At 46.6% G+C, this 24,532-nt stretch overlaps 2 protein-coding genes across 4 annotated transcripts in view; one reads left to right on the top strand and one right to left on the bottom strand.

Moving 5' to 3' along the window:
- The window catches only part of MMS19 (MMS19 cytosolic iron-sulfur assembly component), a 31,930-nt gene extending 28,241 nt beyond the window's left edge, over positions 1-3,689 (bottom strand). Inside the window, exon 1 of the mRNA XM_090277900.1 lies at positions 3,547-3,689. Within this exon, the coding sequence (XP_090134026.1) occupies positions 3,547-3,658 (112 nt within the window). The 5' untranslated portion in view covers positions 3,659-3,689. The remainder of the gene's footprint in view (positions 1-3,546) is intronic.
- Positions 3,690-3,915: 226 nt separating this feature from the next.
- The window catches only part of UBTD1 (ubiquitin domain containing 1), a 51,826-nt gene continuing 31,209 nt past the window's right edge, over positions 3,916-24,532 (top strand). The window contains exons 1-2 of one of the 3 annotated variants that reach the window (XM_090277894.1): positions 4,532-4,596; positions 8,830-8,868. Coding sequence is in view for 1 of the 3 variants with exons in the window: in XM_090277893.1 (XP_090134019.1) it covers positions 4,527-4,596 (70 nt within the window). In the remaining 2 variants the exon portion in view is untranslated. Of the gene's footprint in view, positions 4,597-7,877; positions 7,901-8,829; positions 8,869-24,532 lie in introns of those variants that run through there. The other 2 variants (XM_090277895.1, XM_090277893.1) reach the window with 2 other exon arrangements.

The raw sequence follows: 24,532 nt of genomic DNA, 5'->3' as shown, positions 1-24,532 counted from the left end.
GAATAATGTCCTCCTCAGGGAATCACAAACGTGGGACAATTAGAGACTGAAATGAAGGAAAATCCAAATGACTAAGAGGAAGAAAATTTATATCCATCACCTGTAAATTCAACATATCCAAAAATCACACTCTTCAAAACCAGCTCCGTTCCCAACTCCATTTTTTGAACAAAGCACTTCTCTTTTGCTCATCCTCAGGCTCAGAAACTTGGAGTCATCTTAAGAGTCCTCCCTTTCCTTCAAGCCCTGTAACTAGTTAGGCCTCAAATTCCATGGACTCCCTTTTCTTATTTCCATTCACTTAGGTAGTTTTTTACTGCACACCTACTTATGAGAAGGACCCCTCAAAACCGGGATTTATCTTCTGGAAGGCAGGCCCCTTGCCGTACAGGCTTCCCCCACTAGGGGAGTGTTCTAGGAACCAACCCATCTGTATCAGTGTACCAGCTGGTGGTGGTGTGAGAGGCTGCATTCAGCTTCAGTGAAATTTCTTCTGAAGACTCTTTCAACACATTCGCCTATTTAATAACATATCTACCCACACCACGCTGAGTATTCAGCAGTTTTTGACCAAAAATGGCATGACTTCCGTGCCCCACCCTTCCTATTCACCTATCTCACCACCAGCAAGCGACATCACCCCCCACAAAAAGTCCTCAAAGGGAAACAGTTGCTGATGTAGAAGTGAAACAAAAATGGCAGAAGCACTAAAGGGCATCAAAATCAATGAGTTCCAAAACTGTTTTGAGTGGAAAAATGTCTTGATAGGTGTATTGCATCAAATGGAAAGTACCTAGAAGGTGACTGAAGTTTAAACATGTAAGAATACACAAATTTTTAAATAAATAAACTGCTTTTTTTGGGTCTTCCCTCATATGCTAGTCACCAGGTAACTCTGGTGGTAGGTATAGGAGGGCAGGATGTGGAGATGTGTACAAAAATAGTCAGCAAGTCTGCTAATAAATATATAAGTGGTTGAGAAATAAGTACCACAGAGATTATGAAGTGTGAGATGATGTCTGGCTGAAGTAATCAGGAAACACTTGGGGGGTAGGCTGTGAGCACTCAAACTGGGTCTCCACTCCTAGGTCTAACCGATTAGACAGAGCTAGTGGAGGGAACTGGGAAGGAAAGCACTCAGGGAACAGCAAATGAAGGTGGCTGCAGGGAACTAAAGGTCCAGGAGAGGATTGGTGAGAGTAAAGGCTGAGGCCAGGTAGGCTTAGCCTTAGAATGCCTGGCTTAGAAGCCTTTAACCCCTAGATTGCCAGATGATTTCTCTTCCATTACTTACACCTTTGCATCTGACACCTACTTTCATCAGGAACCCAAGTGAAAAATAAAGTTGTTGGAAGCTGCCTTTGTGCTCACTGGATGTTCCTTCTGCATTTACAACTCGTAGGAGAGACTGCTGCTGTGAGTGGCTGAATAGATGCTGGTTCCTTTAGCACAGACAAAGCTTGATTTGGGATGAAGGATTAGAAAGCACATCTGATTCCTGGGACACTTCAAAACTGTCAGCCCTCAACGACCCTAACTAAGGCTGTGATTTAAGACTGAGGATATGAATTTAATCCTTCTCAAATTCTCTTTCATTATGTGACTCCCTTGCTCAAGGATCTACAATGACTTCTATTACTTACAATAGGTCATTCACATCTCTACCTGGAATCCAAGGTTACGCATAATTCAAATCCACCAAACCTTGTTTCTACCTGTTACTTATCAGTTACTACCAACCTCCTTTCTTAGTCAGAAGGGTTAAATTACAACAGGGCTGGTGTTACAGTCTTAGCTGAGCTGAGTTAAATTTAAACTAGATAATAATTTAGGCCATTTATTTCAAGCATAAAAATATAAATTTTACAAAGATATTTATAAGAATTGGCATTCCTTATTGCTGTCTCCTCAAGTGTTCTGAATTTTAAAAACTCAAAATTATGGTTTATAAAAGTGGGAAAGAATGGTTACAAATAACACTGATATAGCAAAGTTCTTTATCTTGTTAGGGAGTAGGTGTATGTATTTTTCAAAATCAGTAAACATACACTTAAAATCTGTACACTTCATTGGACATAAATTTTACACCAAAATAAACTGTAAACAAACTCTAGTTAACAATATGCCAAAATACTTAGGGGGAAGTGTACTGAAATCTACTACTTAAATGGATGGAGAAATATGTGATACAGCAAGTCATATTAAAATGTTAACGGTAGAATCTAGACGGTGAGTGTATGTGGGTTTCTTATGACATTCTTTAGACTTTGCTGTAAGTTGAAAAATTTTAATAAAACACTGGGGAAAATGACATTGATAATGCACTGTACTTGATAACTGTAAGCACTGATAATACACTATTCTTCATAATGTTGTAAGCAGTTGAACTTAGTGGAATGGCAGCATCAGGCATTTGCTCCTTGATGCTTCGATGCCACTTTGCACAGACCTCTTATAGTCCTTTTCATGGTGTAGTGATGGGCACATATCTAGTCTAATGTATTTATATTCCTATTGCTTTGCATCTGTTTGGAGAGTAATATGTGTTCAATAATTATGAAATGATTGAATAAAAGTGGAATTGCTAAGGACTAAAGTATTATACTTCCTGCAAATTCACTATAGTCATTCACCACATATTCTAAAAGTTAATATGTTCAATTTTCAAGAGAACTGTATCCTTTACTTTTATCCAAGCATGAAAAATTTCCAAAAATACACAAAACTCATCTGTACTCATGAGATTATTTTGCATTCTATTACTTAACACGAGGTCTGAAGGTCTCCTAACATTAAAAATCTTTTATGATGATTTTCTAAAAGAGTGAAGTCTCAGAATTCCAAGGAAATCTGGAATTTCTTTCATATAAATCTTAGCTAAGCTGTCAGAACTAAGAGATCCTTGAACTAGTCAAAAGCAGGAAACTGGAGATCTGGGAAAAAGATAAAAACAAACACCACATAAAAAAGTCATGAAGCAAATTAATCAAGAACTTTACCAAGAAACGGAGCGAAAGTCTTAAGGAGGATACGCAGAACACAAACTCCCTGAGGCTGGCTTCTCTTCTCTCTCCAATTACAGCAAGAGATCTGGTCGCCGGGCCACTCCCAACATGCCACGCGACTGGAGCTGATGCTCCTGAATATGCTTCTTCTCATGTCAACCTCCCAGAAACGACGTGCTTTCGCGGCGTCAGCACCAGACTCTAAACTGGAGAATCTGGGTCCGAGTCTCGGTTTCCCCACCTGCCTAATCCGCGAGTCTCTGGGCCTGGTTCCTTATGTGTGAAATAGTAATAACTCTCCTAACCCGGGCCGGCGCACAGGGTGGCTATAAAAGATGAGGGGAGTAAAGGGACTTTAAGGAAGATGCAAGTGACTATCAGTTTGTAACGGCTCTTAAGTACGCGATGCTCACAACCTGCCTCAGACGAATCTCTCAAAGTCACCGCTGTCCCTCATTCCCTTGCCGCCCGTCCCCAATGCTGAGGCCGCTCCCTTATGTCGGCCCCCTACGAGGAAGCCGCGCGACGACGTCTGCCGTACCTGCAGCCACTTGGTCAGCGGGGCCTTCCTGCTGACCCATGACGAAGTCGTGCACGAGGCCCCACAGGGCGCCCGTGGGCGCCACCGCCTCCAGCTCGGCGGCGGCCGCCATGACGCGAACTAGAGACCGTGGGAGGGGAAGTGGGCTGTGGCGCGGGACTGGACTCTCAGCGCACGCGCCTCCTGAACCAATCGCCCGGCGAAGGCTGAAGGGGCGGGGCGCTCTCTGGATCACGTGCTTGCCAGCTCCTAGCCAGGCAGTTCCAGGGAGGGATGGGACAGTCCTTCCCCGAGGGGCGGGGCTTGGGGTCGGGGTTGTGGGGCTGGGAGGGAAGGCTGCTCCTGGGCACGCCGCCGGGGGCCATTGAGGGCTAGTAATTCCTGGCCCTGCTACCCCGGAGACTGGCGGCGGGGCGGGCACCTGGCTGGGTGGAGCCGAGGGGCGGTACGCACCCAGGGGAAACCAATGAAAAAATCAGGCCCTGCTCGAGGGGGCGGTGCCATCAGTCACATGCGCACCTGCGGCGGGCGGTGGCAGCGTCGGCGCGGACACAGTGAGCCGGCGGCTAAAAGCGGGGCTGGGCTGGGGCGGGGTTAGGCAGGTGAGTGACAGGCTCCCGGGGCCGGCCCCAGCTGGGAGTCCTGAGCTAGCCGGGTGTAGCTGCGGCGGTGCCCGCCCCCTCTCTCCGCCCCTCCAGTGGAGCTGTTCTTCGGCAGGGCACCGTCGCGGGCCCCCCTGGCTCGGCCACCTGGGACTGTGCTGGGGAGTCGGCCACCTCACTCTCTCCCCTCGCCCGCAACCGCAAAGTTTGTGGCGAAGCCGGCTCTGGGGCAGAGCGAGCCCCGGGGGGGAGATCGGGGAGCAATCGATGAGGGGCGGCAGGAGCCGTTGACCCCGGACGCCGCCGTCCGGGGCAGGAGCGCGGAGCAGTTGACCAGCCTACCGCCTCCGTTGCATGGGGCCCGGCTGAGGAGCCAGCATGGGCAACTGCGTGGGGAGACAGCGCCGGGAGAGGCCGGCCGCCCCGGGACACCCCCGCAAGCGAGCAGGTAACAACCGGGAAGGGAGCAGGACTACGGGCGCCCTGCTAGTTGTCCCCCTCCTTGCCCGAGCGAGGCTTCCCGAACGACCTCCCACGGCTCCTGGCGCCCGGCTTTCCCCGAAGGCTGCTCCGGAGCCAGACGATGGGCCCCCTCCCTAACCCTGGTGGCTGGGGAAGCCGAGTTGGGGCAACTGCGAGCGCTGACCCGGCTTTGAGCTCAACTCGCTCCAACTGGGAAGCTCTGGGTGGGAGTGGGGGCGGGGGCAGGAAATGTTTGCAGACCGCAGCGGGGCCGGAGGAGGGGAGGAGGGCCCGGGGCTAGGGCGCCGCTGGCCTGGCAGCCCGGCCAGGGGTCGGACGCCGGCCGGTTGGGGCACAGCGCTGGCGTCCAGGCGTCCCAGAACTCGGAGCGAGCGAAGCGAGAACAGTCGCTCCTTCCAAAAGACTGTCTGTGTCATTATCCGGCTGCAGATCGTGTCTGCCGGAATCCGACTTGCTGAAGCACCGCAGGACTCTGGGAAAGAAATCTTTATTTTTCCCGCAGGGCCTTTTAGAGCCTCCTTGCCGTCTGGGAGTATCGGAAAAGTGGGGTGCGGGGTGGGAATCGCCTCAGGTTTGTTGGGATCTTTCCCAGCCAGGGGAATGGGATCTGCTCGCTGGTGATCCGCGAGGGCCGGGCAGCTCCTTCTCACTTTCTTGGTATACTCCTATCCTGGCACTGCGCCCTGGGAAGAGGGCTGACCGTCGTTTCTCCAGGTCTGGTACTTCCTTCCTTCTCTGAGGGTGTTGCAAGGACCTTCTGAGAATGATAAAATCGTGGCCTTTAGAGCTGAAAGGCACCTTTAAACTTGTCTAGAGTCCAAATAGACCCTACCTCTACCTATCTATGAAAAAGCTCAGATCCAGAGAGGTTGAGCAACTTGCCCAAACCCACACAGCTAGTTAGTAGTACAGCTGGGGCTAGAACAGTCTCCTCTTCCACCCAATTGCCCCATATCCCTTTGTGTAAGAGGAGCCACAGGCAGAGTAGTAAATGAAGTGGAAACTCAAGTTGGAGTTTCCTGTCTGCTTTAACACCAAAGGTGTGTTGGTGGGTTGCGGAAACTGGGAAGGAGGATGAGGGAAACATGGGGGAAGCAAGGAAGGATGTCTGTGTGGTGGACAGGATGACTTACGGAAGAAGAAATGTGTTTTTATAGGGGGGATGGGTAAAATTTAACATTGAAATCCTCTTGGCAACCCTGGCCATTCTGACTGAGGAAAGTTGATTTTCAAACCCAAAGGCTTGCTGCCATTCATTTGTACATTCATTCCATAAATATTTATTATTTATGTACTCATTTCATAAAATTGATTTTGTTGCATTTGTCACTGTTGATAACCCTCTCTTACTTGAAACTTTTCCCCCTTCCCTTCTTGGCATTAAACTATCTTGCTTGTTTTTTTCTCAGATCACTCCTAGGTGTGAACACATTCATGAGTCAGTTCGACATTCTCTTTTTTCCCTCATTATACTCCTTCCCAGATAAATCCTATTCAGTCCCACAACTCTTTGTCCATTGGGAAGACCCCTATGCTGTATCTTCAACTGTTTTCTCTCAAACATTAGACTCAAATCTAAATGCCCATGGACACTGATGTAGTTATCCTCAGATTCACCACTTCTAAAACCAAACTCTGCATCGCTCCCCCTCAGCCAGCTTCCCTTTGCACTTCCATTCTTGCAGCTGCCTAACTTTATACTTTGAAGACTTCTCTCTGCTGACTTTCTTTGCTTCCTGGCCTCTGCCTCCCAACCAGTCAGTCTTTCTTCAGCAGGTCTTACAAATCTGCCCCTCCCCACTCTACTGCATGCCCTTGTCACTTGAAATGCAACTCATCTCCCACCAAAGGCAAGTTCATCTTCAGTCATTCATTCATTCAGTGCCAGCACGTACGTGGTAGGCCCCCCAGAAGATGTTTTGTTAAATTAACCTGCTTCAAACCACAGTTCTACGTTCAGAAAAAATTTTGCACCTCTCTATGTCTACAAGAACTTTGACTCTCCAGGCTGTTCAAGCTGGGTCCAGTCCTTTTTACGTGGTGATGTCTTTCTCTTCCCTGACAATAGGCCACCAGTGTTTGTTCATGTTGTTTCCCTCTGCTTATCAAGAGCCTGTCTTCCCTTCAAATCCACCTCAAATCCAGTAGTGTTTTAGAAGCACCTTGTCTGACAATTTTACCCCCACCCCAGTGGACCTGATTGCTGCTTCTGAGAACTTCTTCAGACACATTATGCCACTTAATTAACAATTATCTACTCCATATTATTAGTCATTTCTTTGATGTTTACAGTCTTATATCAGCAACTACATTGCAAGCCTTGAAGACCTGGGTTCTGTCTTATCCTTGTGTGTGTGTGTGTGTGTGTGTCTTTCTTACTCATAACCATACATACATACGTACTTACACATACTCAGCACTTAGCACAGTGAGTGGTACAGAGGAAGAACTCAATATTTGTGGATGTTAGAAAGCTAACCTGACTTCATCTTACCATCTGAATTTTTCATGTAAACATTTTACTGAAATAGATATCTGCACTTTTTACCTCCTAATGTATCATTTTTGCAATTCTGTGGGTCTCAGTATGAATAGCTTTATTAATTATATCCAAAGCCAAGGGGAACTCTGTAAGATGACAAGTTTGGTATAAGGGAAGGAATCCTTCTTAACTCAGTGTGCACCTGGCATTCCTGTAACAGCTGCATCTTACCTTTGACAAGGACACAGTTTTATGTTGTTATACTAATGCCTTAACCTCCCCTAGCTCCCAGTGTAACGCTTACCTTTTCTCCATCACTGATGTACTGGAAGAGAGCCTCACAGAAAGCTAAAGTTAGCTCTAGTCCTGGGTCTATGGTTGGGTGACCCTGGGCAAATCATCAAGCCTCTCTGGGTCACATTTTCAATATCTTAGAAAAGGAAAGGGTTATACTACATCATTAGAGCCGTAGTAATCATCTTTACAAAGGCAAGTATTCAAAACTAGAAAGTTATTCAATTGAAGCCTTGTCACCCTTTGGCCTTAGTTCTGTCTTCCTAGTCACTTGATGGATGAAGCAGAGACATGACACCCACTGGTCAGGCAGTGTTAGATTAGCTAGAAGAATTAGGTGGTCTTCTCATCTCATCAAGTTCTGTGATTGTCACTTTTTTTTTTTTTTAAACTAATACTTTTAATGCAAATCCAGTGGTCTGTGTTCTCCTCTTCAGGTGTTGAGTGGTCCTTGCATACTTTAGAGAATACTTGGGGATTTACTCCTTTGTTGGTGAGTGGGGCCCTGCCACCTCATACATATACCCTGGATAGATCAATATCTCTGACCAAGAAATGAGTGGATGAGGCAGCCCCTCCTCTGGCCACCCCAAGATGAACTAGAGGTGGTAGAACAAGCCAGTCTCTTGCCCAGCTCCACCCTTTGAGAATGTGGCAGGACTGAAACCCAAATATCTGACCCTGAGGTGCCAGGCGTATCCACTTACATTCTGGTATCTCAGGCTCTGGGTGGACAGACCCAGGGTCCTGTTTTGGGTTAGTTGGGCTTGGCAAAGAGTCAGCTTCTTGTTGTGTGGGCTGCTGTTGCTATTCTTGAGAGAGTAATTGGGCTACTTCTGTGTTTGCTCAGTAAATATTTACTGAGTGCCAGGCATCTTGCTGGCTATGAACAGACCTGGTCTTTGGCCACATGGAGCTTACAGTTTAGGGGGCAGATAATAAACATATAGCAATAGCCATACAAATTATGTGTGATCGTACATGGAAATCCTGTATGATTATATATACAGTTACGTATTATTAGATATGCTGGAGATGCTCACATTTATAATTTCAGCCCATCCTCTCCAGCCATATATATCTTGCTGCCTACTCAACACATCCAATGTCTAAAAGGCTTCTCAGTTGAACATGCCCAAAACAGAATGAGCTCTCATCTCCACCCCTGCCCCTTCCAGACTTCCTCATCTCAGTTAATGGTGATTTTATCTTTCTAGTTGCCCAAGCCCCTAAAATTCTAGAGTCATCCCTGACTTCTCCCTTTCTGTCACATCTTACATCCACTTAATCAATAGACTTTGTTATCTTTGCCTTGAATATATCTAGTACCTGCCTCTCACCATCTTCACCACTTTCACCCTGGTCTAAGCTACCATCAGCCTCTTAACTGACCTTGCTACTTCCTCCCTTGTCTCCCGACAGACTATTTTCAGCACAGCAGTGAGAGCGATGCTGTAAACTGTAAGTCAGATTTTGTTACCCCTTTGCTCCCCATCTCATTCAAAGTCCTTGTGCTGGCCTACAAGATGTGATATGCTTTCCACCAGCTTAACTGTCTTAAGCCATCTCTTGCTCTTCGTTCCCTGTTCCAGCCCCTGATATCTGATTAGATCCCTCCCTCCCTCTCCTCCTCCAGGTCTTTTCAAACATTTCTTTTCAGTTAAGCCCTCCCAGGCCATCTTTTTTGAAATGGACCCTCTTCCCTCCACCACCTGTTCTCAGCATTATCTACCACCCTTCCCAATTTTATTTTTCTTTCTGGCACTTATCATCATCTGACATTGGCTGTCTCCCCTACTGTGTGTGGCCAGAGATTTTTATTTACTTGTTCCTTGATACCTAGAGCAGTGCCTGGCATATAGTAGGTACCTGATATTGCTGAGTGAAATTAGTGTGACTGACAGAGTTGGTGAGGTTTACAGAAAAGCAGGAATGAGCAGACCTGATTGTGATCCCATCTTAGATGGGTGTTAGGGCAGGTATCTGATGAAGGGACTTAAGCTGCAACCTCAGAGTGGTGTTCTGTTCCTGGAACTCTTCTCTCTCACGAAAGGCCTGGGGAAGGTCTCAGATGCCTGGAATATAATTCCCTGTGGTTGTGACAGCTGCTTGCTAGAAGATACCGGGACTGAAGCAGGAGAGCAGAGTGAAGCCCTCTAGTAGGGTCCTGGCCAGGGAGTAGCACTTTCTAGTCATTTTGTGTGTGCATCTGTGCAAGGGTGACACCTCTCCCAGGTACACGTAGTATTTGTAGTCATAAACTCAAGGGGAATGGATGGGGTGACCTAACAGACTAAGGCAGGGGGGAAGATGATATGGATTCCAGGCCTCTCTACCCAATTGACTTGTTGGGGAATTTTTAGAATCATAGAATGTTAGAGCTGAAAAGGAACTTAAAGATTTCTTTAACCTCTTTTTTCTTTTCCAGCTATTAAAAAAAAAAGAGAGAGAATAAAGGCATCTCTACTCCCTGCTGAGTTCACAAAAATGTGGTACAACCTATATAAAAACTGCCTGGGCTCCTTTAAGTTTCAAGTGTGCTGAGGCCAAGACATTGTAGGGAAGTGGTCAAGGTCAAATGTATTGAAAAGGGAGGAGGAGGTCTAGTCTCTTTGCCACTTTTCTGAGTGGTGATCTTGGGCTAGTCATTTGTGCTCAATTGATCCTCTGTTTAATACATAAAAAGATGATCGTATCTTCAGTTGACTTCACAGAGATGTTATGGGGACAAAATAAGCTGACACTTTTAAAAATTATACTCATTGTTGCACGATCTGCTCATATATGAGGTCCCAACCCTGAGCCTCATTTGGCGTTGATGGGAAATAAAGCCTTCGTTCTCTGCTCCTTTCTAATTGTGTGTTACTTTGGACAAGCCTCTTGATCTCTCTGAACTCAGTTTCCCCATTTGTACAATGGAATGACTCTTACCCTGCTGACCTCCTAGAGAGGTTGTAAGAATCAAGTGAGATCCTGGATGAAAAGAGACTTTGTGAACTTACAAAGTTTCTAGTATTCAAAGCTATAGGATTTTTACATATAAAACCATAGCCAGTGATTCCCAGCCCCCTCTCCACACACACACACCATATCATTGAAGCTTACTCTTTTTTAAAGAGCAAAACTATAAAAGAAATGTTGAAAAACGATTTTGAATGGAAATCTTTCTGAAATGGATGATATACTTCCAAGCAAAGTATGCTGAGCATGAATAACTTCTCTTTGCAACTTGACAATGCTGAGTTCGTACTTATATGTACAAAGCACTTGCTTGGTGGAAACAGGGACCACAAAAGCTTCTTTCCCTCAAAAATCTTTATCTCTGAAAGAAGAAGGGAGGTGGAAGTGAACTGGTGGCAGGCAGAAGGAAATTGCCAGGGTAGAGCCTGTTCAGAAGACTTACCTCCAGATCCCCGGCAGCAGCATTGATGTGAGGAGGCTCTTGAATCCCGTTCCAGACCAGTTATTGTGCTTATGACAGCGTGGGGCCTTTGGGCAGTGGGCCCCAAACTAAATGGTTCTCTGCTGCTGTGCTTTTGGGGTTCGTGTTTCCACCTATATGTCTTGCTCTGTTTTCTCCCTGGTCCCTTCCTCCCTCCATTAAAAAATTTTGTTTAAATATACATCACATAAAATTTACCATTTTAATCACAGTACTGTGATTACAGTACTTTAATTACAGTACTGTAACATGAAGTACAATAAGTATGTGCAACCATCACCACAGTCCACCTCCAGAACTTGTTTCTTTTTCCTAAACTGAGTCTTTGTACCCACTGAACTGTAACTCCGCATTCTCTTCTCTCAGCCCTTTGGCAACCAACTTTCTGTTTCTGTGAGTTTGACTACTGTAGGTACCTTATATAACTGGAATCATGCAGTATTTGCTCTGTATCTGGCTTATTTCACTTGGCACAATGTCTTCAAGTTTCGTGCATGTTGTAACATGTGTTAGAATTTCCCTTTTTTAGGACTGAATAATACTGCATTCTATGTATATACTACATCTTGCTTATCCATCATCCATCATAGGACACCTGGGTTGTTGCCTCCTTTCGGCTATTATGAATGATGCTGCTATGAACGTGAACGTATAAATATCTTTTTGAGACCCCGCTTTCAGTTCTTTTGTGTATATATCTTGAAGTGGAATGCTGGGTCATATCTTAATTTCTGAGGAAAATAGCTTACTGTTTTCTTCAGCAGCTACACCATGCACTAAACTACTGATTTCTTCATACTTATTATTTTCTGTTTTTTTTTTTTTTTTCTTCTTCTTCTTGATAATAGCCATCCTAGTGGGTGTGAAGTGGAATCTCATCAAAATAGTCACTTCTTAAGAGCTCATCTGCTGGACTCAAATAGCAGCCCCTCTAATTTGTTGAGCTTGTTAGAATTATGCCTAGAGAAAGAGTAGATGGGCTCAAAGTGAAGCCTGAGGGGTCCCCCAGAGACGCAAATATAGGAACTTGGGTGGCGAGAACCTGTGACATTTTTCTCATCAGTCAGAATTTGGTTTCTTACTATGTGGTCAATGTTTGGGCTGGATGGATGGATAGATGGCTGGCTGGGTGGATGTCTCCAGTTAAGCAAAGCATTTCTATATTATCATTTATCTGGCTCCCGGAGAATGTTAATTCTCTCTTACTCTGAGCGCCACTTTTTTTAAGCTCCCTTTGTACATGAGAGTTGCAGGACTGTGGTTCACATGGAGAATGTAGGGATGAGTGAAAGGTACAGAGCATTACAGTGACATGGCAACATGGCACTTGTCTGCCGCATGAGGCCGTGGCCGTGTGCTTTTCTCTGAGCTGGTGGGGACAAGGTCTCTCTGCTTTCTTAGCCCACAAGGAAGCGGGACCGAGCCCAATGTGTACCCACACCTCTGACCAGCCCCAGCTCCTCAACTCCTGCATCTACTGCCTTTGAAAAGAGGAACCTGTCAGGAAAAGGGCTGGAACACCTTTTTTCTGCAGGGTCACAGGTGGGAGGAGAGAGGGATGGGGATGTCCTCATTTGTATCTGTCTCCTCTGGGAGGCTGGCACCAGAAGCTAGCAGCCTGGATCCTAGAGTCAAGCCTGTGGACTTGGAGTTGTGTTGGGTTTAGGGCTTGAAGAGATGCAGTAGCAACAGCTCACCTTTGTTGGGTGTTTACAGTGTGCCAGGAACATCACTGTGTAGTATCTTGGTCAGTCCTCACAACCACCCTATGGATGGACACCTTTATTACCTTTTTACAGATGAAAAATTAAATCTTAGAAAGGTAACATCTCCTGCCTAAGGTAAACAACAGAGCCAGGACTGGAACCCAAGTAATCTGATTTCAGAGCCCAAGCTGTTGGCTTACTATAGTTTATTTTTGCTGGAATTTAAATGTTTTTTAAATAATAGTTTACTATTGAATACCTTCATGCAACATGCTAGTCCATTCAGACAATCATCTGATTTGATTCTCCCCATTTTGCATATGGGAACATATTTACCCGTTTTATACTTGGGAAAGCTGGTGGTCATGATGCTGAGAAGAGGCAGAGCAGGAAATGAGTGTAAGTACTTTGACTCAGTTCCGGTGCTTATGCCATTGTGCTGTGAGCTCCCTCCTCCAACTCCCATGAGAAGAACCTGGGGTGTCAACTGTGAAGTCTGTAGAGCTTCAAGGATAGTAAGTGTTCTGCTGCCTTCCCATTGCTGTCACCTTCCCCTTTAATTTCCCAGCCCCTACATCCCAGCCTGCTCACTAGGAGCCATGTATACCTGGCACACAGTAGATGCTCAATAAATATGCATTGAACGGTGTTTGAAGGCTGAGTGCGCTAGGAGCAGTAGAATCTCAGCCAAAATTGTGTTCCTAAAGGGAAACACAAGTAGAATGCAAACATAGTTGTTTCCTCCTCCTTCTCCCAGAATTAACCTCTACTTTCCAACTCCGACATGCCAAGGACTTGAAAAGAGGGCCCTGGCTCTGCACACTTTGAATTACTCCCAAATTCCTAAGGGAAAAGAGGCAACAGAGTCACATTAGCAAAGTGCTTGCAGGATCAGGTGTCACTCTTTGTAATTAATAAGACTAACGATCCTTTGCTCTGCTCAGCATTTTACAGTTTTTCAAAGTGCTTTCTCAAGTGTAATATATCATTTGATCACCACAGCCATCCTGTTAGGTAGGCAGGGCAGGAATCATTTTTCCTGGTGTATGGAGGAGGGTACTGAGACTTAGTGAGGATGTAAAGCTGCCCAAGATTATTGACAAATAAGTGACAGAGAGGTAGAACATGGGAGGAAATGGCTCCACTGCTTTCTCACTGTGGTAAGAAAGCCTCATGTCAGAGCCTCAGTTTCCACGTCTGTAAAATGGGGGCCAAGGCAGCGTAGTCAAGGATTATTTGGGTCGCTATGTATGAAGTGATCAGCAAGAATGCCCACACACAGCAGATGCTTATGAACAATGGCAGTGGGTTGTTAATGACAATAAATCAAGGATAAATTCAGTGTTCCTTCCAGGACTTGTATTCTACTGACTCTTCTTCAGCCTAGAGTGTTGGGACGAGCAGAGTATAGCCTTCCCTACCCTACCTGGGAAACCTGATTTTGGCCAGCCTCTTGCCCTTCCCCTAGAGTCACTATATAGAAAGCAAAATCTGAGATCTTTCAAAGAGGATGTTTATAAGATGCAGTTTTCTTTTTGTAGCTGGCAATTATGACCGTTATGACAAGTATTTTATTCATGTAGTGTCCATTTGCATTTATTATCCCAGCACCTCCAGCTCATTAGCCTTGGGCAAGTTGTTTTGGATTTGGGGGGTCTTACATTCCTTATCTGTGAAATGGAGATAACAGTATCTACTCCATAGGTTTGTATGAGAATTAAATGAGTTAACACACATAAAGTCCTTAGAATGGTGCCTGGGACATATTAAATACCCAATAAATGGTAGTTATTATTTTTTACTATTACCACCACGTTTGTCACTGTATTTAAGCTAGCTGTCTGCAACCTTCCTCTTCCCCTCAAGTTGAGAAACATGGCCTGTGAAGTTTATATACAAAACCTAATTTCCACTGCATATACTGACTAGTTATCTATCTTTCTTGTCATTACAATCATTCATTCAGGAAAGCAAATTGGAAGCAAGTTGCCCAAGACTGATGTTATTATATAAATAGCCTTGAATCCAGCTTCATTTTTAAAAATGTGAATCATTCACAAAAACTTGAGAACTTCAATTCTTGTCAGTAACAAATCTCTTGCAACACCCCCACATTCTTGCTGATTCCAGCCACAACGAGTGGCCACTTTTCTGGGCTATCTCCTTACAGATGCAAACATTACTTGCCTGATAGGTCAAGGCTCTCAAGTGCCCTCAGTCTGCTAGTCCATATTCAGCTTGGCAGACATCTCTGCCTCCACTAGGGATTCCTTCCTGGAGCCTCCTACATTTCTCTGTCAATTGCAAACACCTCCTCCATGAACTTCCAAGAAACTGGTGATAAACATCCAGAGCAGAGCCACTTTTCTATACTTTATACACAGCCCCTGCAACTAGAATTTTTTTTTAAGTTTTGTTTTATAATTATTACATACTGCTATTTATTGAGCCGTGAATGTGTGTCAGGTGGTGCAGCAGACACTGCATACACCTCTCATCTCATCCTCTTCATAATTCACTGAGGGTGCAATTGTCCTCATTTAAAGGGAGAGGCTCAGTGGTATTAACTATCATGTGCAGGATAACACCATGAGAAATGGAAGGTTTTGGATTCCAGATCACTGTTTTTGCTTCTCAGTCCTGGGTTCCGCCCATGCAATATCTACCTCATTGTCAATGTCAGCTTAAAGGTTGACTGGACTCTAAACAGGTATAGCTGGTTTACTGACGTCATTGCTACCCATGACTAGCACGTAGTCCACTTCTGCCAGTTTTCACACTGTACATCCTGAATATGCCAGCAAGTGCACTTGATGACAACCTTCATGGATTTGTCTGTTCTTCCGCCTCTCCCCACCCCGCATGCTGTGTCTGGGAGACAGATCACTCTGTCCTCTGTAATATGGGGTGTTGCGTATGATATTGGTTATTTACTTAGAGAATGCAGTCTGTTCCCCCAAAATAGACAGTCGCATTACCTGAGCATTTCATTTCCTGAGCCCTCACAGCAGCTCTAGGAATCACCATCACTGAAACCTGTACCACTTACTAATTTTCTGCCACCTATGTGTTAGGCGCCCTAGTAGGTATTTGACTTCATTGTTTTCAATTTTCGCATTAGTCCTGTAAGATAGGCATAATTTCCTCCACTTTACAGATGAGGAAACCAAGGCTCAGGGAGGTTAAGACGGTCACCCATGAAAGCTGAGGAACTGCTGCTTGAATCCTGGTAGTTGTATCCCAAAGCCTGTACCTTAATCACTATGGGAAAGTGCCTCTAAATATTTACTGCATCTGCTTTATCCTGGCACTGTGCTATACACAGGGCACATCACAGAGTTCATTCTTTTCCTCAAGGAGCTCACAGTGTGATGGACTGAATAATACTGGAGCTTCTGTGATTTGTTTTCATTTTTTTCCAAACCCGTTTCCACCTGGGCACCCCGGGTGGGCAGACCCCTGACACAGTGCTAAGGGTCCAGGGTGAGCTAAGGAGCTGGGGAGCTGGCGATGCTCTCAATGCCGTGTTGATACCCCAGGCTGTCTTCCTGGCTGCTGTTTCCCCTTCTTTCCTCTGTGCTTGAGAGGTTCACAGAACTCAGAGCTCATCCCAGTCTGGCCTTATCCTGGTCTGGCCCAGTGTGATAATCTTGTTTATGGCCCAGTCTAAGGCTGGCTGCTGAGAAGAAGCAGGCCCTTATTTGGCTTGAAACTGACTATTACTATGGCTTTTTATAAGGCCTCAAGTGAAAATTTTAAAACCACCACATGCTATATACACCGTTATTTGGACCCTCTCCCTGAGGAGCAGGATGGGCTAGTTTTTGGAGTCAACAGGCAGAACAAAAGCTTCATCAAGCCCTTTTAATCTGCAACTGACCCCTCCTGCTTGAAGCTGAGTCTAGCTCTGTCCTTCTGTGACATGTGTCCCATGGAAGATCCAGGGCAGCCTGTTGCTGATTGTCAAACACTTTTCCTGCAGCTCTGGACAGAGATGCTCAGCTTGCTACTTCTGACAGCACCATTCCTTGGGCGTTTGTGTATGCCAGGGGGCCCTGGGCCAGAGGAAGTGTCCAAGGGGAGACTTCAGCCTACAGATCCTATCCTGCCTGAGTGCCGCCCTCCACCTGGTGCTAGTTTGGGTATGGTTGGCTGGAAGCGCCCCCCCCCCCTTTTTTTCACCAAAGGACATGCTTATTGATTTTAGAAAGAGGAGAAGGGAGGGAGAAAAACATCAATGTGAAAGAGAAACATCTGTCGATTGCCTCTCATATGTGCCCCAACTGGGGCTGAACCTGCAACCCAGGCATGTGCCCTGACTGGGAACTGAACTTGTGACCTTTGGGGTTTTGGGACATTGCTCCAAACAACTGAGCCACACTGGCCAGGGCTGGAGGCCTCTTTTGTAGGCTGGATCTGGGACCTCAGTTTTAGAGATAAAATGATCCCTTCAAAAGCTGTGTGTTTGGCAAGCTTGCTCAGAACCTATCCTTATCTTTTAGGGGAAGGGAGGTCAAGACTCTGGTCAAGCTATTGGTCTGCCCTGTGAAGTTAGAGGTATAGCTGGTATTTGACCCAGGAAATCTGACTTCATTTCCTGTGCCCTTTCTATTAAATCTTACCTCATTTCTGAAAGTATGTGTACACATATTATACATGTATGTCTCATCATCCATGATGGTTTTCCATCTATCTGGGAGGAAGCAAAGACAGAGATGTGATACTATTTCAAGCAAGACAGTGTGCAGACAAGTAGAGGTGAAGGTAATGTGTAGACACTTTAGGAAGAGTCAAGGTGGAATAGGGCAGGTATTGGGGGTAAATGAGGAGAATTTGGAGGGTAAAATTGAAGAGAAGCAAGAAAAATAGTTTATTGGAAAAGTAATATGTGTTCATGTAAAAATGTAAATAATACCAGAAAACCCAAAGAAGAAAATCTTGTATTTCTACCACCCAGAGAGAGACGCCCATTCCCCATTTGGTGTTCATCTTTCTAGCCACTTCCTTTTCTTTTCTTTATTATCGTTTTCTTTTCTTTTCTTTTTTTCTTTTCTTAGGCAGTAGAATCAAATTGGCTATATACACCAAGGTAGGGATGGTCTTGATAGTAAATTGGGGTATTTAGGTCAAAGGGAGCCTCTGCTGGTTCCTGTAAATGGGGTGCAGATGAATGATATGGTTTGGGAAGAAACACCCAACATCTGTGAGCCATGAGGACTAGAGCCTGTGAGGAAGCAGGGGCTCCAGCACCCCAGACTTGGGACTCATATTGCATCATCCACTGCCCAAGTGGCTCAGGTTTGCTCCTCTCTGCTGCTGCCCAGGGGGTCAAGGGAAAGAATTTCTCCGGAGTTGTCTCAGAAGCTGGCTTCCCTGCCCCCATCTTGGAGACTCCTTTCTTTCCCATTTACCACCTGGATTCTTCAGCAGAGTTCTCCTTCTGTGGAGTTGGGGACACATAACCAGTTTTGCCACATCACAAGCTTCACTGCTGCATGAGGTCATTTCAGGGGAGAAACTATATATAGCGGAGGACTAGCATAAGGACAGCTCCATATTGTTCGGGCTGTTTAGCATCGCCCTTCCGCTGATGCAGCCAGGGTCACTGTGGACTCCATGCCTGATGGTGGGCACTGCACTGTGTCTTCAGTGTCCTCTCTGTGTTCTCCAGTAGTGCTCACCCACATAAGGACCAGGGTTCCGGCCCCACTCAGGCCCAAATGAGCTTTTAAAGAAGCAGCCTCAGGATAGAGGCAGTGGGGAGAATCAGGTGGTCAGAGTTCTCTTCCAGTTCTGCCACTTGACACCTGTGTATATGGCCATATACCCACGATTCCCTGGCTTCTCATCTGAGTGATGAAGGAGTTGGTCTGGAATAGGAATTCATACTAATTGTGTAAGCCACTAGAACCCCTTCAGATGCAAGCTTACAAGGTAACTTGATATATACAACCAAGTGGGTGGTAACTTGATATATACAACCAAGTGGGTGCTGCACTGGTTGATGTCAGGGAGACGGGGGCTGCAAGAGGTTCCACCAAAGTCCTGGGGTCCTGCAGAGCACACAGTTTGAAAACCGCTAGTCAAGATGACCCTCTGAGGTTTCTTCCAGCTTTGGGATTATGGGCCTGGCTTTGTGATGGCCTCTGGAATAAATGAGCCATCAGCAGGTTACAAGCTTTGTGACCTCTTGGAGACTTTGATGGTCATTTTGGGTAGGCTGGGGGTGTGGCATAGGACAGAGATCTTGGAGCAAAGTTTTTTGTAGCAGGGCATTCAGGGGGTAGCACAGAGTTTGCAGATCCAATTTGACTTGCTAGCCTGTGCTGCCATCTGCACTGCTGTTTCTTCTGGCCTTCTCCCACCTGCTCTTCCTTTTAGTGCTGGTTTTTTTCCCAAAGAAGAGATGAAAATGAAGATATAATGCGTTTTAGACAAGGAAAGTACATTTAATTTAAGTTGCCTGGGGCTGAGTTACACATTTTATGTGTGGAGTATTTGTAGAGCACAGCAGTGCCTTTGGCAGAAATCAGAAAGCCAAAATCTGGGGCCAACTTTCCTTCATTCAGCAAGATTGTTTGTTGAGCCCCTGCTTTGTATTCCTGGAGGAGCATAAGGGAGATCCCAACTGTGTTAAGACCTCTTGATTGCAAGTAACAGAAACCAACCAAACCTAGCTTAAGCAAAAAAGGTGATTTGTTAGAGGATTTGAGGGCCCCATGACAGGATTGCTGGCCTGCTTTAAGGAGGGATTAGAAAAACCTTGTTAGATTCTCCCTTTGTCTCTTGTCTCTGCAGCCTGGCTTCCTGCTTCCTCAGCCCACATGTTCCCAAGTGTTCCTGCTCCAGTTCCAGCCACACTCGGGGACTCAGATCTCCCAGTCCAAAGTCTAATTCCTGGGGGAGTGAGTTCCATTGGCCCAGCTTAGGTCACGTCTCTACCCTTGGTCTCCTCCTTCCTGATTGGGATGAGGTCACATGCAACAAGACTTGCCTGGCAGGGACCACTCCTGACCCTGTGTGGATTTGGAGCAGCTTTAGAAAAGAGCTTGTGAGCCACACCGACAGCCCCAAAGCTGTCTGCTCCTCCAGTTCAACAGAGGAGCTCTAGTCCAAGGAGCAAACCAAGTGTATGTGGAACACTTACTAGCCATACAGGGGAGACAGGAAAAGAAGTGACCTTTGGTAGAGCCTGCTTGTTGCTGAGTACACAGCTCTTCCTTTTGGGGCTGTCACACGGAGGGCACCAGGCTCCCTGAGCTGGTGTCGGCAGCATTCTACACAGAGAACAGAGGCCCCTCCAGGTTAGCTCAGGGAAAGAGGGTTTGTTGGCAGGGTTGCAGCAAGTCAGCCTAGGTTCATGGGAACTGGGGCTGGAAAGCAGCCAGGAATGGAGGCGGCTCTGTATTTTGGGGGCTGGTGGCCTCTCTGCTTAATCTGAGCATCTGTCTTGGCTTCCCTTTTGGTAGACCCAGCCTTCGCCTCTTATTCATTGGTTTGTTCCATGGCTGAGCACTCCAATGCCAAGTTCTGGCAGCCAGTGGATTAGCTTCTCTAGGTCATGGGACCACCCAGGTACAGGTAGCTAATGGGGGGTGCTGATCACATGGGATGTGAGGCTGCCCTTTTCAGATCTTGGGGTGGGACAGATATTAAGAAACAATCTCCTTATATATTCTACAGTCAGGGGATGCTTGTGGACATAGGAAAGCAGAGCCTTGAAGGATGGAATAGAGTAGGGGACTCAGGAAGTTGGACCAGCCTGAGCTAAAACCAGGGGTGCAGGAAGGGGTCAGGGGCAGGTGTGTATTTCAGGGAGGGGGCAATAAAGACTGAAAAGCATCTCAAAAGCTGACTTGTGGAGCAGGGGAATGGAGGTGATGGAGAGCCACTGGGAACATGCGACCAGGGAAATGCTGGGGACTTGAGAGGGTGCTACTTGACTCAAAGGATTAAAAGGATGGCTAAAGAAGGGACAGGGCAGGACAGAAGACAGGGAGGCCAACTAGGAGGCCGGCAGTATGCATAGGCAAGAGGGAAAGGGTCTGTGTTGACATATCCAGAGTGCAAGTGCAAGAGGTGTGGAAGCGCCTTTGAAAGAGTCCACGGGATTGGGTGACAGGTTGACTAAAACAGAGCTAGGGCCAAAGATGTGGCAGGCAGCAATAGGAGCATTGGGGAGGCCCTGGCAACACTGGGGACTTGGGGAAGGGAAGTTCTTTGAAGGAGAGGGATTGTTAGCCTCCGGAGCAGGGAGGCTGCTGGAGCACTTGTCATTGCTCTCAGTTGCGAGAACTGTGTACCCTTAGATCAGAAAGGGGAGTATTGAGGTGGAGGAGGAGGCTGCTGGAGAGTGGGTCGTGGGCGCACCAGCTCTTCTGCTCAGGAACTATGACTCTGCCCAAGACATCCCAGCTTCCTCATCTTCAAAATCTGCCCAGTCCCCTCCTAGAGATGTGGAGGAGGTCAACGGTTATGTACATGACAATGCTTTGTGCACAGAAAAGGCTGGTGCAGATGTAGGCAACCTTGTTGTTGTTGCCTGTGTGACAGCCTGCATGGTGACCCCTCTGCGGGGTCAGGGAGCTTTTCTTCCTAGACCTGCCATGATGTGACCTGATGCTGGCTCTGTGCAGCCAGCCCATATTCTGGGTGGGTGACATTACTGCTGACTCCATGTCACCTGGGGTTATGTCAGTAACAGTGCCTGTCTGGAACTTGAATCTGGGGGCGTCTGAATGATTGATTAGGTCTAGGATTAGTTCACCCCCTCCAGCGACTTCCAGCATCCCCCTGATGGGTGCTGTGTGTGGGTAGAGGCCAGTGGATAGGACTGAGGCTGAGAGAAAGAAAAGAATAGTTGGGGAAGGGGCAGCCGGGGGCAACTTAACCCCTGTACATTTCAGAGTGGAACGGGGAGGCTTTTTCTGCTCCACATGGACCTCCTTGGCCTGTTCCCCATGGAGAAAGCCATGGAGCACTTGTTCCAAAGTCCCAGGAAAAGGGGAAATGATGAAGCCTGCATCCTGTTTTGCCGCCAGCCTAGAAGAGGACTTGGACGGGGATAGCAGGTGTTGGTAGTGATGGGAATACTGGCAAAAGCCGGGTAACAGGGGGCTTCAAGAGGGGTACCGAGGTCAACCCACAGGAGAGCAAGTGGCCCTCCTTCTCATTCTGTCCTGACCTTTCTCCACCCAGTAATGTCCAGCAGCCTGGTCCTTTCTGCCCAGCTGCCCCTTCCTCAGGATCTGGCCCAGCTTTCCCTGCTGCTCACGTCCTGCTCTTCCTGACTTCCCTACTGCTCACCTGCAGGCTGCCTCTCTCCTGGAAGGCCAGCTTCCTGTGCCCACAACGTCTTGGGTTTGGGTCTTTTCCCTTGTGCTGCTGCTTCCTTTCCCTACAGCCCCGCTGGCCTCCTTTGGAGTCGCCTGCTTCCCCAACCCGGAGGAAGACTGTATTCTCCTGCCAGCCCGTTTCAAACTCGGGCCCCTTGGAGTATTACTTTTCCTAAAACACAGCAGCTGTGCATTTCACTGGCCTGCCCAGTTGTTCTTGTCCTCAGCCAGAGAGGTCATGTCATTTGTGACAATAAATAGGAAATGAGAATGAGAGGGTTGCCAGCTGCCTCAGTGCTGCCCATCCAGCTGCCTGCGTTCCTACTAGGAAACAGTAATAGTAGTAAAATAATAAAGCTCACACTTACAGATACTTTCTGTATTCACTTGCCATTTTCTAGATGCTGTGCTAAACATTTTACATTACTCTTCATAATAACCCCATGAGGCAAGCTTTAGTACTATGTTCTCATAGTTGAGGGAAATTGAGGCTCAGAGAGATTATGTAATTTATCTAACAACACCAGCAAGTCAAGTGGCAAAACAAGACTTAGAATTTGTGTGGGTCTGACTCCCATGCCCATCTCCTAACTGTGGCAGTGTATCTGCCTCTCCCGGGGGAGGGAGTTTTTGGCCCAACATCCCTCGACCTCCCACGTAAACTTCAACTTCTCCCTCCCCTCCAGTTGCCTGTTGCAACTAGTAACAAGTCCAGATCAGGAAGCTTGCCACTATCTTCCCAGAGCTGTACTTTGTTTCTCTTTTCTCCTGCTGCAGAGGATGAGAAGACCTTTGGATGCTAGGGGTCATGGTATTTCTCTTTGCTTTTGACACCCCCATACCAGTGCCCCATTTTACAGCTGGGAAAAAATGTCCTCCTACTCTTAAGAACTTATTGGATACTATCCTGACAAAGGAGCTTCAGAACTAGAAATAATAGCCTAATCTCTTGACTTTCCATCTGGTGGTCTTCCCACTTATATCATGTTGCCATTCTATTCTCAGTATTAGAAATATTCCCCCAATGTGTCTCTTCTACTCATCCTGTATTGACTTAGAACATTGCTACTCTTTGTGGTAGGCCCTTCATGTTCTATTCTAGTTTGCCAGTGATGGTTGTCAATGGGAAAGAGAGAAAGAGAATGAGAAAATATAAAAATCTCTGGCATATGTGAAATTTGAAAAAGTATGTTCAGTTTCATAATCACATTTTAGGTATGGAAAAATATGTATATTGTCTTTTTAAATGTAAACCATTGAAAGTGGAATTTAACAGAAATCTTGCCTGATGTTATAGTAATTCTCAAGTGGGGTCTGACACAGTTTTGGGTGGGGGTGTGTATGTGAAGCCTGTGTTTATCCAAAGGGGGAATGTGTGCTTTAAAAGGCTGAGAGACATGGTCTTCCAACAGGAGAACATAGTATCCTGTCATTCTGTGTCCTGTGGCCCCTCAGTTATTGACTGGAGGTTTTGAGAATGGTCCTTACTATGTGAGGACATCTTGCCTGCCTTTTCTCAGTTGGACCAAACCCTCTAGGGACTCTGGGTGGCCTACTCGATGGTTTTGCCATTTACTTCCTGCTGTATCCCAGATGAAGGCAATACCTAATGTAGAGGCCCAGTCCTGGAGAGTCCAAGGCTAATCTGAAGCATAGACCTCCATAGAAGCTCAGGTGTACATGGAGTTTCTACATGCCAGGCTCTGTGCTTGGCCCTGGATATGTAGCTGAACAACACAGATATGCCGTGTCCTCACATTACCCACATGCTACAAAGGACAGAAGAGGATGTTGGGAGGGAATTATGGATAGGAAGTATGAATTATTTTGGAGGGGAAGATCAAGAAGACTTTCCTGAAAAAGATACCTAAGCTGACACCTGAAGGTTGAACCTGAGGTAAACATGTTTGTCTCATGTGGCCTCGCCTCTGGCCAGAGCTGCCTGCTGGCCCATGAGATGCTTCTAGGTGAATTAGAAAAAGATGCCCATCCTGGGCAGAGGCAGCCCTCCCAGGGCCCACTGCTGGTGAATGAACATGAGCTAGATTTCAGCCTCTACTGGCCCCTGGTTCTGGCGGTCATATGCTGAGCACAATCCTGGGACAGGGGGCCCTTGTCCAAGCTGCGTAGGAGGAACTGCATGAGTGAAGGCCCTTGGTGAGCAAAGAACATGATGCCTTCCAAGAAGGAAAAGAAGCCATTGGAAAAAGCAAGTGACCACCTCATCTTTTCTTTCCCTGGTGAGGAGGTGTTTTCCCTGTCAAGGAGAAAGGAGAAGGAGGCCAAGTCTGGAGCACTGTCTAGAGATACTAGGCTGGCCAGCAAGCATTCAGAGTCTGCCTTCGATGGGGATGCAGTTGGTGAACCTCAGCTCTGACCTTCTTGCCTTAGTAGATGTCCCTTCCACAGTGTCCTAGGAAGAGCAAAGAACCATTAGGAGGGGAATTCTGGGGAAGCTGGGCCTGAGACCGAGGCCTAGGGCCTGCCAGCTTTTATTCAGCCTTCCAAGACAACAACTTACTTTGTGCTGAGTTCTGTGCTAATCTCGTTAATTCGGAATATCATGGCCCTTTAACCTTCTTCTTTGTCTTCTCACCTAGGACACACTTTCATCCCACAGGTAGGGGTAATGGCCTCACATG

Source organism: Furipterus horrens, unplaced genomic scaffold, assembly GCF_987537825.1.
Source record: "Furipterus horrens unplaced genomic scaffold, mFurHor1.1.pri manual_scaffold_5, whole genome shotgun sequence".
In the NCBI taxonomy this organism is placed as follows: Eukaryota; Metazoa; Chordata; class Mammalia; order Chiroptera; family Furipteridae; genus Furipterus; species Furipterus horrens.
This window is presented reverse-complemented; position numbering and strand designations above follow the sequence as displayed.